This window comes from Jaculus jaculus, chromosome 13, assembly GCF_020740685.1.
Source record: "Jaculus jaculus isolate mJacJac1 chromosome 13, mJacJac1.mat.Y.cur, whole genome shotgun sequence".
Lineage (NCBI taxonomy): Eukaryota > Metazoa > Chordata > Mammalia > Rodentia > Dipodidae > Jaculus > Jaculus jaculus.
The window spans coordinates 18,871,760-18,888,401 of record NC_059114.1 but is presented as its reverse complement, the minus strand read 5'-3'; the positions used below and the strand labels follow the sequence as shown (position 1 = coordinate 18,888,401).

The 16,642-nt window shown below is 45.4% G+C and overlaps 1 protein-coding gene across 1 annotated transcript in view; it reads left to right on the top strand.

The window, feature by feature from the left end:
* Fbxw8 (F-box and WD repeat domain containing 8) overlaps nucleotides 1–16,642 on the top strand; it is a 120,975-nt gene that overhangs the window by 69,908 nt on the left and 34,425 nt on the right. Inside the window, exons 6-7 of the mRNA XM_045132304.1 lie at nucleotides 8,768–8,964; nucleotides 11,834–12,040. Coding sequence (XP_044988239.1) covers nucleotides 8,768–8,964; nucleotides 11,834–12,040 — 404 coding nt within the window. The remainder of the gene's footprint in view (nucleotides 1–8,767; nucleotides 8,965–11,833; nucleotides 12,041–16,642) is intronic.

The window sequence follows — 16,642 nt, the reverse complement described above, 5'->3', positions numbered from 1 at the left end:
AATCCTATCAAGTTGTGATTAAGATTAACCAGGCTGGAGAAATGGCTTAGCAGTTAAAGCACTTGCCTGTGAAACCTAAGGACCCATGTTTAACTCTCCAGATCCCTTGTAAGCCATATGCACAAAGGTGAGGCAAGTGCATGCTCACACATGCCCACTAGGTGGCACAAACATCTGGGGTTTGATTGTGGTTGCTGAGGCCCTCTCTCTTGCTCTCTGTAGAAAAAGAAAAAAGAAGAAGAAAAGTAACCACCATCATGAACCCAGAGTATATAAAGAGCTTTCATAATTTAGGTATGGGGCTGGAGGGATGGTGTAGTGGTTAAGGTGTTTGTCTGCAAAGCCTAAGGACCTATGTTTGACTCCCTATAACCCATGTAAGCCAGTTGCACATGGTGGTGCATGCATCTGTAGTTCATTTGCAGTGTGTAGAAGCCTAGGCACCCACATATTCTCTCGCTGTCTCTCATAATTAATTTAGGTATTAAAAGACAAATCACTTAAAATGGTAAAATATTTCAGTAGCTACCTCTAAAGATGAGAATGGGCAGTCAGCACCTGAAAGCCTGGTCAGCATTGTTAAGTTTCAGACAATTACAAACTAAAGTCACTATGAAGCATGATTCCACACCTGCCTTTAGTGGCATGCCTTAAATTGCACAAACTGATATACCCAGTGTTGGTGAGTTTAGCTGGTGTTCCATTCCTTCCTGGGGGAATGCAAATCAGGAACAATACTTTGGAAACAGCTTCTTATGAAATTAAACGAGGTTCTACATACAACTCAGCATTTCCATTCTTATGTATTTTATTCAGGAGAATGAAACACAAACATGCGTACTTGCTTGTCTGGAGAACTTTATCCATAGGAACCCTTAGCTGGAAGCAACCCAAACATATAATAGCTTATGAATGAGTGCAGCTATTGTGGCATATGTGTGCAGTGGAACACTACACAGCACTAAGCTTGAACATACTATTACTTTATGCCCGGACAAGCTGAATCTCAGCAGCATTATACTGAGTAACATAACCCGGGTTTACAGCATAGACTGAACAAGGGCTGGGGAGATGGTAAGTTGAACCCAGGTCAGAATCCTTAAGGGATTTGTTTGCAAAGCCTCCTGACCTGGGTTCGACTTGCCAGCCACCCATGTAAAGCCAATCCACAAAAAGGGAGCACACATCTGTGGTGTTGATTTGCAGCAGTAGTAAGAGACCTGGGAGCTCTCCCCTTACACACACACTTAAATAAATAAATAAGTTATAAATGCTTTTTATAATAGATACATGATGTATAAAAATGCCATTTTTATGCATTTGTAGAAGCAGCAAAACTATGACAGAAACAAGTGAACAGTTGCCAGGCAGAGGGCTGGGACTAGGGAGGAGATGACCCAAGAAGGACGTGAGGGAATTCCTGAGTTGTGGGTAGTTCTGTGTCGTGATTGCACTGGAGTCACCGATGTCTCAGTACTATACAACTAGGTCAGTCATGGATTTACATACAACTCAGGTCAGTCAACATGTGGGTGACAAAATCTGTGACTCCTTTTAGGAATCAGCAGTATTTTCGAGAAGACAGGAAAGCACAAGGAGGCTAAGGCTTCTTAAAGGCCAACACAGGGCTCTCTTGCTCCTTGTGATCTAGGGGCAGGGGCAATGATATTTTGGACTCTTTAATTTGCCTGAACCTATCAATAGACCATAGTGGAATTTTCAGTTTTTAATTTAGTTTTTACACCAGAATTAGATGTTGATTATAAAATGATACAGATTGTGACTGAAAAATCTTATACTAATCAGATCATTATTTATAAATATGTGTGCACATCATATTTTTACATTGTATTACGTGTAGAAAGATTTCAGATACTATCAAAGTATGTGGAGACAAATGTGTCCTGGTCATTTTGCATTTTTTGTTGTTTTTTAAAATGATTTATTTTTATTTATTTATTTGAGAGAGAGAGACAGATATAGGCAAGTAGAGAGTGGGCACATCAGGGCCTCCAGCCACTGCAAATGAATTCCATATGCATGCATCCCCTTATGCATCTGCCTTACTTGGGTCCTAGGGAGTTGAACCTGAGTCCTTTGGCTTTGCAGGCAAGTGCCTTAAGTGCTAAGCTGTCTCTTCAGGCCTTGTTTTTTTTTTTTTACCTGTGACCATGTAGTCCCTGGTCTGCAGCGTGCTCAGTCTCTTCCTTGGAAGCATCTGCTCTGACCAGTGTCTAATGTGCTCTTTTAGGGATCCTCAGTACTTACTGCACTCAGTTGTGTCATAGCAAAACCTTGGCTGGTGTTAGAGGCTGCGTGCATAGGGATGTCTCTCATATACCTGCCTTCTCATGACCTTCCCTTGTGGACGCTCCTCCACACTCCTTGGCTTCTCATGGTCTGTTTTCCCTTTGGCTGATAGCTCTGACTCTGGTCAGTCATACTTCATGGACTCCATGACCTGTTCTCCTCCTTCTCAACTATGTCTAATCTTTAGATTCTTTTTCACATGTCCTGTCCTGTCCTGTCTTGTTTCCATTTGAGAGTTACTGGAGGACTCAGCCCTGGCACCATCTCTCCATGGCCGGGGCCAGTCTCGGGGCTGGCCTCTCTGCTTTCCTCCTTCCTAACCTGTCCCTACTTTCGTCCTTAAGCCCATTGAGAATCTCATCTACAGTGTGCCCTCCAGAATGTTTTCCATTTCCCAGAAGAGGCGACAGTTTTCAGCTTCAGTGCTGAGAAAGGCAGGCAGGCAGGCGGGCGGATGTGAGGGAAGAGCCACCCTCTTTTACAAGACCTCTGATTCAGCCCTTCTTAGGTCTCTTGCTTGCACTGATCCTAAACTCCGGCCAGCAGAAACTCCGGTTCTCCAACCTCCATGCTTCCTTTAGGTCTCTGCCTGCAGTTTAGAGTGATGTGCACGGCTAGTAAAGGGGCGCCTGGTTAGTAGTGTTGGGGTGCCTTTGATGTTTTTCTTGAACTGCTTTTTCCCCTGTTGCAGCATTTCTTCTGATTCCTGTTTAATTTCTGATAAAAAAAAAGTTTCACGCGGTGGAAGTTGAGACCGACAGCAGTGCTTATAAATAGTCAGCTCCGTTCAGAGCCTCTGCGCAGTTATCAGTCCTGTCTACTTAACTGTCATGAGGCAGAGGCTACACTTGAGGTGCTCAGAGAGACAGGAGCTGTAGCTACACTAAGTCCTCATGAAGAAGGCTCAGAAACCATAGACAAAGTTAGTGCTTCAAGAAGGGACCTGAGTGTGACTGTCTGAACTGGTAACCTGCTTTAAATTTCATGGCAAGTGGGAGAGATCAGAGAGGAGAGGCAATACCAGTTGTGGTTCTTTTTTTCCCCCCCAAAACCAGTTCAGTAGTTATTTACCTTTCAAGCAATTAACATAATTACCATTATGCTGAAAAGTAATTTTGGAAGTTCTGCCCCAAGCTCCTATGGCTCTACTGGGACAGTTTTAGTTGGGACTTATCTTTTTGATGGAAGTCTAATTGCAGTTTTGGCTTTGTGCACACAAACAGAAGCAGCTAATTGTTTAGGCAAATAGCAGATTAATTTAAATATGCATCCCTAATAAAACAAAAGTGGTATCCATTATGGTCCTTGTTCCCACGACGAGGAGTATAAATATTCCATGCAAGTACATTAGACAGAGTTCTTGAGGGTTGTCAGCATTATTTCACAGTGGTAGCACTTTCCAGATACGAAGTAATCTTTACAAAAGCTCACATAAATCAGTTTAAACTCATTTAGATCCCATTTCCACTATGTGTAGTTTCATTACCACACTCTGGCTTATCTCCTTTGGGAGGCAGGAGGGGCGTGCTGCAGACTGGCATGGGTGCCCATCCACAGCTGCTGAACAGGCTTTATGTCTCCTCAAAAGCCTGGCCCTCGTTACTCATGTCACTAGTAATGACCGTTCCTGGTCTAGAGTGAACACAGAGCGTCTCCAGCCTGGCTGCTCCTCGTCAAGGTGGGGGGTCCTGAGCCCAGGGAGCCACTGGACTGCCAGGCCCCACCCCTGCCTACTTCCAGGAGCTTTGGCCTTTACTCGCTGTCTTCTTTCAGATGTGTTTGAAAGATTCACTTTAGTTTTTCATGTGAGTCCTTTTCAGATGTCTTCTGAGCAAACAGCATCGCATTCCGGCCCTGTGCCAGAACTGAGCATCTCCGCAGCTATGGAGGTTTTGTCAGGGAGGAGGAGGGACACCTGCTCCACTTTCTGTTCCCCTGATGGGGCATCATCTCAGGTTCTTGGAATGTAGGCCTAGTGGGTGATGCCAGTTGTGAAAAATTGGGATGATTTCTTTCTTTTTTCTTTTCTTTCTTTCTTTTTCTTTTCTTTTCTTTTTTTTTTTTTTTTTTTTTTTTTGTTTTGGTTTGCTTTTTTGAGGTAGGGTCTCACTCTAGCCGATGCTGACCTGGAACTCACTACGTAGTCTCTGGGCAGCCTCGAACTCATGGCAGTCCTCCTACCTCTGCCTCCCAAGTGCTAGGATTAAAGGCGTGCGCCACCACACCCGGCTGGGATGATTTCTTAAATCACCTATTTGCTAGCCTTTGCTGAAAAGCTTTCTTATTGTGCAAGATGAATATGGTGTCTTTTTAGGGGTTCTTTCCCAGTCTTTCTAGAGATGGGCAAGTTCATAGGATTTGAATTGTCTTTTGGCATCAGCTGATTCAATCAGGGATGAAGACCCATTCATGGAGGGTTGTCAGACTTTGTTGTATGCCTGGGGAAGACCTTTGGAAAGGTGTTGGCTACTTTTCCATGTGCTCAGGGACAAGAGAACGCTGGGTGATGGAGACAGGAAGGAGGAAGCAGGTATAGAGTTAGAGGCCTTGGTCTTCAGTGTCTGCTTGGCTCCTGGTTCTGGTCCCTCGGCATCTCTAGCTGCATGCTCTCTCCTTGTATTGTGTGACATGACCTGCACCTTTCTGCCAGTGTGTCTTCTGTGTGCAAGCCAGTTCCCCTGGGATTTCTTTACCTTACAGCTGAATGTTCCATTGCTGAGAAATGAGACAAGCTTCTACTGGTAAGTAGCTGTGCTGGGCATTGTGAATTCCCAGTCTGGGGCATGGAGGAGGACACCATCTTGCTGCTTTACACATCTACACCTGTTTTGAGACGTGAGTTGCTTTGGCCCTGGCAGTCACTGACTACTGCTTCTTCATTAATAGTCACACAGTAACTGGACACACTGCACCTGGAAATACTGAGGAAAGTTAGCTGCTCCTAGGGCTCAGAAAATAGGGCAACAAAACAAAAATTCAGGCTTACAAACTATACCATGTGCTTGGGCTGTGTGTGTCATATAGTGTTTTATTTTGTATTTCCCTGGCTAGAATGCATCTGTGGAAACAGTAGTCATAGGCCTCCAAGCCAGATGCTGGGTAGATGCCACTAGAATGTCAGCTGCCTGCAGTCAGGAACGTCTTTGTCTTAATCACTGTGACGTCCCCAGTGCCTCACATAGTTCCTTAGCACAAAGCAGGGGCTCAGTGAGTGCCTGCTGAATGTATGCTTTATTAATTCCTTTCTTGCTAAATACTAATACGGATGACAGTCGCATACAATACTGTAGAACATTCTTTAACTGCCGGCATTTGTTCCTCCAGTCACTGCAGTTTTCAAGGTTGTAACCATAGCTAGAATGTAACTATGTTAACTTATAATTGATCATTTTTATTGTTGGCTTTCACCAACACCCTCCCTGTTAGCTGCTATTTCTACCTCGTGCCCGCACCACTTCTTCAGTGCCAGGGACAGGACATGCCACACCCGTTCTCTGCCCCTGAACTGCACCCGGCCTCCACCCTGTGCATTTGGGTTCACAATCTAGCAACACAGTCCAAAATGAAATTGCAGATTTTGCAGTGCTTCTGGATTTTATAATGCCATTATAAGTGACAACTGACAAACACCAGAAGTGGTGATTATGTGGGTCTATAGAAATGGTTTCTTTTCTTATTTAAATCACTCTCGAAGATAATTGCCTGTGCACACAAAAATAATATATGTAAGATGTATAATATGATGTAGAAATAAACCTACGATAACTATAGTATAAAGGTTGAGAGGGATGAAATGGTTGCATGTTACCATAAAATTCTTGTACTTGGTGTTCTGATAGCATTTGAAGGTTGACTATGGTAAGTTAAGAACATATGTTAAAATCCTAAAGCAGCTGTGCATGGTGACACATGCCTTTAATCCCAGCACTTGGGAGGCAGAGGTAGAAGGATTGCCTTGAGTTTGAGGCCACCGTAAGAACTACAGAGTGAATTCCAGGTCTGCCTGGGCTAAAGCGAGACACTACCTTGGAAAAAAAAAAAAAAAAAGGCCAGGCGTGGTGGTGCACACCTTTAATCCCAGCACTCGGGAGGCAGTGGTAGGAGGATCACAGTGAGTTCAAGGCCAGCCTGAGACTACAGAGTTCCAGGTCAGCCTGAGCTAGTGTGTGACCCTACCTCAGAAAACAAAAAAAAAAAAAAGGAAAAGGAAAACCTAGAAATAAAAATCCTAAATCAACCAATAACTCCACAAGGAATTTTTCTTATAAGCCAACAAAGGCATCACAGTGGCAAGAATGCATAATCCAGAGAGGTGAGAAATGAGAGGGACAGACGATTAGGAACAGACGGGACTGATAGCAACACATGTGAACTGGCAGATGAGCCCCATCCTTAATCAGCAATCATACTTAATCTTAGTAGTTCTGACACCCACTTAAAAACAAGGCCAACTATATGCTGCCTATAAGAAACCACTCTGTTTCCCCTTTGGGGAGGTAGTGTGTTGTGTATATGTGTGCTCATGTATGTGTGCAGAGGCCAGAGAAGAATGTAGGTGTTCTCTCTCTTCCATTTTCCTTCACTGAGATGGTCTGTCTGAATCTGAAGCTGTGTTTTGGCTCCACTGGCTGGCTGGTGAGGCCTAGTGGTCCTCCTCTCCCTGTGGTCCTCAGCGCTGGGCTTATGGCACACACAGCCACGTAGGCTTCTGATACAGGTGCTAGGGATCAAACCCAGGTCCCTGGCAAGTGCTCATACTCTCTTGAGTATCTCCCCAGTTTTTTGCTATGTAGCTCAGGCTAGCCTCCAGCTCTCAGTATGCTGCCTCAGCCTCCCATTTGCTGGGATTACAGACATGGCTGGCTTTAAGAAATCCACCTTAAACTTGGAGACACACAGCAAAGTGAATAGATGGAAAGGATCCCCTTGTTTTAATACAAATCAGAGGAAAGCCAGATTGGCTATACCAATAGCAAAGAAAATTTCAGAGTGAATTATAAATGGAGACAAAGAGAGACATTACATATGATAAAGAGTCAACTGTTCCAGAAGACAGAAGAGCCTTAAGTGTTTGTATACCAAAAGTGATACTGGAGGACTGTGTCCTTGACACCAGTACCTCTGACAATGAGCTGTGGTCAGTTACACACATGACTGAAGAGGAGGGCTGGACAAGGTGACGCCATCACAGCCTCAGGGGAGTCCCAGCATTATGTTGGTGAGACCCTGGACCACCTCCGAGGAGCGCCGTGAAGCTTAGCGTCATGCTGGGAGTTTTACTGCATCCAGTTCTGTTGGGGAAATGATGCCAGCAAAACCAATGCTTGGTTAATAATGAAAACTGTGTTTATAGATAAACTCCATGTGTGTAGAGGGAGTTGTGGCTCAGTAGCTTCCACACTTGGCAGGACTCAGGGTGAGTTTGATGGTGTGCATCAGTTACTCACCAAGTTCATAGTTATTTCATGTGTTTGTAAGTTTAGCCGCTCATCCGACATTTTCCTACTTAAGTTCCAGCTCAGCCTCATCATGGACCAAGTGGCCCTGGAGCAGGTGTTGAGCCACTTGCAACTTCTGTTCCTGTCCTGTGTGGAGGGCATGGAAGGTGCTCAGAGAGGGGACGGATGAGCCTCTGAGCGTGCAGCAGCCCAGGGAACTGGCAGCTTGCATTTCTCCATACTTTTTCTTGTGATGTCAGTTTCTGGAGAAGGAACATGCTAACATGAGACATCTTGGAAGGGAGATGCTGTCTTCTGTGAAATGAGTGCTACACATCTTTCCATCTGAGTCAGGATGGAAAGAATTTGCCAAAATATTTGTCAGGGGCAGCACGCCATGGAGCCTTTTGCCATATGCTTGTCCTCAAATGTATCTGGATCCTTAGGAGAGTTGGCCGTATTGAAATGTTTGAACATTTTACTTGAGGAAAGCTATATTTTGATTTGTAATCACCTGCCAACAGATAGTTGAAAGAAAGTCTTGTGAAGTGGCCTAATACAGTGTTTTCTTCTAGCTGTATTTGTGTGTGCTCAGTGTTCCTGTGTAGCAAGAGCCTATGTTCAAAGTATTTTTAAGAGATGAAGTACAATGAAAGAAGAAAAGACAGGAGGATGGATTACAAAGAATGAAAAGTAAATAGCTTTATTCTGGGCAAATGGGAAGTTTTAGGAGCAAAGGCTGAATGTGTGGTTGTACAGTGGATAGGAGATGGTCAGCATTTCTTACGGCTGGCATCTAATCTGCCTGGCAGCACGTCCCCCTCCCCCATGGGGTAAGGGATGTGATCTTCAGGGCTAAGTGCTCACAATGTGGAGCACCTCCCCATGCCCTGCAGCTAGCTCACATAGCCTCCGTCATCTCCATGCAGTGACTTAAAAACAAAATAATCACATAGTGATTGTATAACTGTATCTCTGGAGAGAATTTAAATTGTTTCTGCTCTGTTTCTTTGTCCTAGGATTTCTTAATATATGGGACCTGAGGACCGGGAAGTACCCTATTCATCGTTTTGAGCATGATGCCAGAATACAGGCGCTTGCTCTCAGCCGGGAAGATGCCACTGTCGCTACAGCTTCTGCTTTTGATGTTGTGATGTTGTACCCCAACGAGGAGGGGTACTGGCACATAGCTGCAGAATTTGAAGTTCAGAAACTGGTGAGCTGTTAGTCGGGTCATTTTATTTTCCATTCTTAAGAGTCTCTGGGTCTAGTATAAACAAATAGTAATGAGGTTGGAAGCTCCTTTTCCTTGGGCTTCTATTCATCAATCTCATAATAGCCCTACGAAATAAGTAGTATGGTTTTCCCCATTTATCAAGAAGCCAAGAAAGGCTCAGAGCTAAGGATTGACTTGACCCTGGATTCTGAGCCAACCATTTTACGTCAAACCTTAGGGCTGGCCTGGTGCTGTAGCTCAGTGCTAGAATGCTGGCCTAGCAGGTTTGAGGCCCTGGACTCAAGCTACACTTCTAAAACAAAACAATTAAAAGTTAAAAAAAAAAAAAAAAAGTCATGTGTGGTGGCGCCTTTAATTCAGGAGGCAGAGGTAAGAGGATAGTGAGTTCAAGGCCAGCCTGGGCTACAGAATGAGTTCTAAGTCAGCCTGGGCTAGAGTGAGAACCTACCTCCAAAAAAAAAAAAAAAAAAAAATCATGTAAACAGCCAGGCTCACAAGGCCAGAGCCCATCACTATGGTCCTTGGGCTCCTTCACACTCATGGAAGGTGATCACCAGGCATCTGAGCTCCATTTGTGGCTAATGCATGAGTGTAAATGAGCTCATTTATCCCCCTCATCCACACAGAGGGAAGGAAGAAGGACTGGCTTTTGTCATGTGTGCTTCCCAAGGTTGTCTCACCTGGAGTTGCTTGACAGTTCTCTTGAGTGAGAAGCCACATTGCCAGACTAGGTGTGAAGCTGCTCCAGCCCCGAGCCCTTTCCACAGGGCTGCGTTCACACTTAGACCACTGCATGTGGAGCCCTGTTTGCATGGAGGGAGGTGAGTTGATATAAGACGCTGCTCAAATCTGTCTACGCTGAATTTGGATTTCATTTCAGCTTCATTTTGCCCTTAAGAGGGTGAACAAAAAAGCCAACTTTGAATGATGAATTAATGGTCTGACCTGGAGCCATTCCTTATTCCCTTCCTCTTCTCCTCAGTAGAGATCTAAGATTTGAATAACTTACACAGTCTGGCACCCCTGCTTCACCTCCCTAAGCTTACTGTCTCTTTAAGGATCAGGCCTCTGCTCCTCTAAAGCTGCCTGAGGCAATCATCTCATTTGGGGTTTTATTGGAAGAATGTGGAGGTACAGAGTTTTTGTTGTTTGTCTCTGGCTAATGGATACTGTAGACCATCCATAATTACAAGAGCTGAGACAGTTACGTAAGACGAGAATCCCTCGACAAAGTGTAAATCCTGCCTTGGCAGTCAGGTGGCACCTGGCACCGACTGGAAGCTTTTTGAAGTAGTTTACAATTCCTGGCAAACGGCACAGCCACTGTCAATCTGAGCCTCTCAGTCTGTCATAAGTCCAACATCAAGATGAAGTTAAATGGCTAACTCAAACATGTCCCTTTTAGGGAAACAAGAAATAAATTTTCACTAAGAGAGGAAGTCAGCAGCTGTTGTTGGAGATGTGTTTAAGAACCGTTTTGTGCATTATGTCTTAACACTGGGTGGGAGTTGGCACCAAATGTGCTGGGCATCTCTGGACAAGGCACCCGTGGCCAGTGGAGCTGGACCGTCTTTGTCCTCCCCAGCTACTCTGAATAGCAGTGGCAGCGCTCCCAGGTCTGCAGTGCTAGCCTGCAGTGCCCATCCTTTGTGACGGACCCGCAGCCCAAGATGTTGGGCTGCCACTGGCACGGTCAGGCCTGGGGATTAGCAGAGTCGCCGGATGTTTGCTAGCTCTTAGCTCCTCGGCGCAGCCTGCGGGACTCGGGCTTTTGAGCGCCTCTGGCACACTGTCAGGGCAGTGCTGTCCGTTACACTGTGGATTTTCATAATTACACAGTGGGGCTCACCCTGAGCACTGTGCTCTCGTCCGTTACTCAGGCAGGTGGAAGCTGACGGGAACATTTCCGGGGAGAAGGCACTTCCCCGTCAGTGTGCTCCTGCCCTGTGCAGATGGGAGCCCCTACCCTCGTGGCCGTGGGGAGCCTCTGGGATCACTGCCTGCAGGCAGACCAGGAAAGGGCTAAGAACATAGATGGCATTTATTTTTTGCATTTAACTCATGTTTCTTCAAATATATTTTTGTTCATTTGGAACTTGGGAATGTTTTCAGTTTCTTGTAAAACAACGAAACCTTACTTATTTTTATGTTATTTTATTATTGACATGGTTCAGAATTTAAAAGACCCAATAAGGCTGACAGGACATGTCTCCCTTCCCCTCACTCCTCACAACCTGCTTCCCCCTTGAAGCCTGTCATTGCTATATTTATGCATATTTGAGTCAAGTCACACTCTCCTCTGTCCCCAACCTTCCACAGGTTAGCCCACAGGACCCCCTTTTTCTTGCTCCCCTCCCCCAGTGTATGTGGGTGAGGGTCCCAGAGAAGGGGGTGACTGCACGGTCTGCTCATGTATAGTGTGCTCTCCTTGCTTTGGCTGTTAGTCTTGACCAAGCCTCACCACAGTCTTGCACATGGGAGGCTTCATGTATAAATAAGGACACTCCTGGAGGTGGGCCTGCTGGGCCAGAGTGTGTGTGCACTTCACATTTTGATGAGTATTGCCCTGGATAGGGGCTGGACCAGCTTTTGTCCCTACCCACAGTAACTCGCTCAATAAACTTGGGTCCCTACTTAGCTGGCTCCTTGTGGCCTCAGACTGGTGATCCTCAGTGATGTGACAAGGCTTTCTTTTGGGAGCGTTGTGTTTCTGTTATGGTGGGCATCTTCTCGTTCACCAGGAACCATGCTTCAGCCTATGAGTGGCCGCCCTTGGTGATGTGAGGAGGAGTGTGCTGGCCAGGTCAGGGTTACTTGGGAGGATTGAGCAACTCTTCTCCTTTAACAGGTCGACTACCTTGAGATAGTGCCAGATACTGGAAGGTATCCCGTGGCCATAGCCACTGCCGGAGACCTGGTATACCTGCTGAAGGCTGAGGATTCCGCCAGAACACTTCACTATGTCTACGGCCAGCCTGTCACGTGCCTGGATGTCTCAGCCAACCAGGTTGCCTTTGGCGTGAAGAGTCTGGGATGGGTGTACGAAGGAAACAAGGTACAGAAACTAGCAAGATGTACATTTAGCAACAAAGAACACAGATGTTGTTCTTTAGAAGACAGTTGAGAAATTAAAGATTTGTGTACGTGCTTTGAGACTGGATAGCATGTAGCCCAAGTTGGCCTTGAACTTGCCAAGTAGACCTTGTACTCCTGATCCTCCCACCTCCACCTCCCTAGTGCTGGGATTACAAGTACGTACCACCACACCTAGTGAAAATTTAAAGCTCTTGATAGAGTTTTCTTTGCAGATGTTTTAGGGCATTGTATCTGCATGGTAAAAAAAAAAATCTAGCACTTTAAAAGATTACAAAATGGAGGCCGGGGAGATAGCTAAGCTGTCAGACACACTTTTATGGAAAACCTTATGTCCTAGGTTGGATTCCCCAGTACCCACATAAAGCCAGATGCACAAAGTGGCACGTGCCTCTGGAGTTCATTTGTAGTGGTAGGAATCCCTGGCATGCCCATACTCACACACACTCTGTGAGAGAGAGAGAGACAGAGAGAGAGGGGAAGGAGAGAAGGAAGGAAGGAAAAGAAAGAGAAAGAGAGAAGGAGGGAGGGAAAGAGGAAGGCAGACTCCTTCTCCTCCTTTTCTCCAATTCCACTGCATATAAGAAGCTATTGATCATGTCCAGGTATCCACTTAGGAAAATTAACGCATGTGTGTACATATGCTTGCATACTAACACCCTCTCTTTGTAGACAGTGGAGGGGGTCATAGTTCCCATATGCCTGAGGAGGCCTCCACGTCAGCCATTCCTAAGCTCTCTGTCTGGCTCTAGCCTGTGTGTAGCGCATCCCTTTGCTGGCGGGCATTTAGGTTCAGTTCACCAATAGGTAATCTTAGGCAGTGCTGCAACTTGCACGGCAACTTGCCAAGTCCTTGTGCAGTGGGTCTGTTGTACCTTCCAGGTGTAGATGGGTATTGTTAAGTTACATTCAGAAATGTTACACTGAAGGTTGCATCGCCACTGACAGTACATGAAAGTGCTGTGTACACTCTTTGAGCCAAAAGCAGAGACAGGCTTTTCATTGAAATTTTTGAACTATTACTAAATGTTATTACTCTACAGGTTTTTACTATCCTGACCACAAGCCAAGTACTTGGTTTTAAAGTTGGTTTATAGAATTATTAGTCCTTCCTTCCGTGTGGTTTCAGGGAAGACCAAGATGAAGTTTTCATATGGTTTTGTGCTGAGGCCAGTTTACCTGCTTATGACCCGCTGACCCTTAGAAGGATTCCTGGGAAGGAGTGCCTGAGCCATCTTTCTCCTAAGGAAAGAGGCCCCTTCCCATACAGCTGTAGTGTGAACCAAAGAGACAGGCTTTGTCCTCACCCTGTTGCCTATGAACCTTTGTGACCTCAGACAGGCTGCTTAGCCCTCTTTGCCTGTTTCCTTATTTGAGCAGTGGAGTTCTTCCTCAGGCCTTCTTTATGGGGCTGCAGAACCCAGTGGAAAGCTATGTGGTGGACAGCTCAGAGCGCTGGTACGGGCATATATCACTGTGCACTTCCTGTCTACCACTCACAGTTGGGTTCCGGGCTCTGGATCTTCTCTTTCTACTAATAGTAATGTGTCTGACCTGTGTAGTCAACTCTTACTATGTAGGTGCTGCTGTTTTCACAGCCTAGTCAGTACTTGAGACTTGCGGTGCCTGGACCCTGGTTTTGCACAGGAAGACTGCGGAAGCAGCCGAAAATACCTCTGCGCCACAGGCAGCCCTTGGTGCTGGGGTCAGGCTGGTTGTTGGAGTCATGGTGGGAAGTCTGTGCGAGGAGGAGGAGGAGTCAGTGTGCTGTGGCAATTTTCCTCCCCAGCTCTCAGAAGACCTTCTTTTAAAATCCCTAGTGAGCTCATTGGTTTAGAGAGAAAAACCCTATATGCTTTCTAAATTTTCATCCATTTTGCTTTCAAGTTTCTGTTGTTTTTACAATTCTCAGTGTCATAAAATGATAGCTGCATTAATACTAGTCTGGCATAAGATCAGCTTTTGAGTGTATGAGGTGTGTAATATGTATGTTTGTAGGGGTATGGGCACATATGGGTGTGGATATGGCAGCCAAAGGGTATTGGGCATCCTTCCTCTCTAGGTCTCTTTATTTATTTATTTATTTATTTTTATTCATTTGAGAGCAACAGACAGAGAGAAAGAGGCAGATAGAGAAAGAGAGAGAATGGGCACACCAGGGCCTCCAGCCACTGCAAACGAACTGCAGACACGTGCGCCCCCTTGTGCTGGCTTACGTGGGTCCTGGAGAATCGAGCCTCGAACTGGGGTCCTTAGGCTTCACAGGCTAGTGCTTAACCGCTAAGCCATCTCTCCAGCCCTCTAGGTCTCTCTCTTTTTTTTTTATGTTTGTTTACTTATTTGAAAGTGACAGAGAAAGAGGCAGAGAGAGAGTGAGAGAGAATGGGCAGGCCAGGGCCTCCAGCCACTGCAAACGAACTCCAGACGCATGTGCCCTCTTGTGCATCTGGCTAATGTGGGTCTAGGGAAATCGAGCCTTGAACTGGGGTCCTTATGCTTCACAGACAAGCGCTTAACCACTAAGCCATCTCTCCAGCCCTAGGTCCTTTTTAAAAAGAAAAATTATTTATTTATTTATTTCGAGAGAGAGAGGAAGAGGCAGAGAGGGAGAGAATGAGCATGCCAGGGCCTCTAGCCATTGCAAATGAACTCCAGACACTTGAGTCACCTTGTGCATCTGGCTTACATGGGTCCTGAGGAATCAAACCTGGGTCCCTTAGGCTTCGCAGGCAAGTGCCTTAACCACTGAGCCAGCACTTCAGGCCCTCTCTAGATCTCTTTATTTTGCTGAGGCCAGATCTCTCAGTTGAGCCCAGAGCTCACTGATTCAGATAGTCTTAGCTAACCAGCCTGCTCCTGGGACTCCTTGTCTTGGAATTCTTGGAGTGGTGGATGCACCACCATACCCACTTGGCATCTCATGGATGTTAGGCATCCAAACTATGGTTCTTGTGCTTGCAAAAGCAAGCACCTTACCAAGTGAGCCATCTCCAAGTGAAGGGTTAACAGCCTTCCCTGGAAACCAGAAGGAACTAAAGAGTTAATAACTACCCCTAAGGCTAGAAGGCCATAAAAGAAACAACAGAGGAGTTCAGCCCAGCTCCCCTGATTGATGTGCTCCCTTAGCTCAGATGGCCTTGAAGGACCAGAAATCATCTGGGTACCCTCCCTTGGACAATCCTGGCTGAAGAAGGACATAAACAGCTACAAGTTCCTCATTGACTACACCTGGTACAGTCTGTTTTTCTTAGGATCCTCCTTATAAACTTGCACCCTAGCCTGATGCAGTGCTTCAGCCTTCATCCCGCAGGAAGGCTGCTGCCCCTCTGTTTCTCTCATAAATCGTCTGTCTGTAGAGATCAAGTCTGGTGTTCTCTTTCACTTTTATTTTACACTTTCCTTACACTCAGCCCCGGATCTTCATATTTTTTATCATTTATTTTTTCCTTCTTTCCTTCCTTCCTTTTTGTCTGGTTGAGAATTGAACCCAGGGCTTCACACATGGTAAGCATATACTCTACTATGCTCCCCAGCTCCTTTTCATATTGTGTGTGTCGAGTACGGGTGGTGTAGTGTGTAGTGTGTGGGTATGCATGTGTGTGTGCATGCAGAGACCAGAGGAGAACTTCGGGTCTCTTCTCTGTCCTTTAACAGTGTACTTCCTGGAGATGGGGTTTCTCTATTAGCTCAGAGATGCTGTTTGTCACTGAGTCCCAGTGATTCTAGTCTCTGCCTCTCACAGAATGGGACTACAGATGTGCATGACCACACCCAATTTCTGTGTGGGTTCTGGGGGATTGAACTCAAATAGTCTTCGGCTCTCCCAAGCCTTCTTGACATAGTTACCCACTGAGCCATCTCCTAGCTCTCTGTTCATATTGTTAATAAAGTTCTAATATGGAAGGTTCTAGTCCTTCTTTGACTTAACCTTAGTGGATTTATTTATTTATTTATTTTGGGTTTTGCAAGGTGGGTTCTCACTCTAGCCCAGGCCTGAAACTCATGATGATTTTCCTACCTCTACCTCCCCAGTGCTGGGATTAAAGGCATGTGCCATCATGCCTGGCTGGATTTATTCTTGTAGTAACACAGTTGTCTTTTTTAATGCCTGTCAGAATTTCTAAGCCATTTAAAAGCATTAATTTTAGGGCTGGTGAGATGGCTCAGCAGTTAAGGCACTTACCTACAAAGCCTAATGACCCAGGTTCAATTCCCTAGTACCCATATAAAGCCATATGCACAAGGTAGCACAAGCATCTGGAGTTCATTTGCAGTGGCTAGAAGCCCTGTCATGTTGTGTCCATTCTCTCTATATATCTGCCTCTCTTTCTCTCTCAAATAAATAAAAAGCATTAATTTTGACTATCAGCTGAATAACACATTAATGTTCTTAAAGTGTATGCTTAAATATAGTACTCCAAATAATTGTTTTTTACTTCAAATGATTTATTCCCTGGTACTTTTCATTGTTTCATAATTCAGAGTGGAAGTATGCTTACTGCCAAGAGTGTGTCTGTGTCAGGTCGGAAGTTTGCAGTTGGTAGCATGTAGTCACCCACTTACT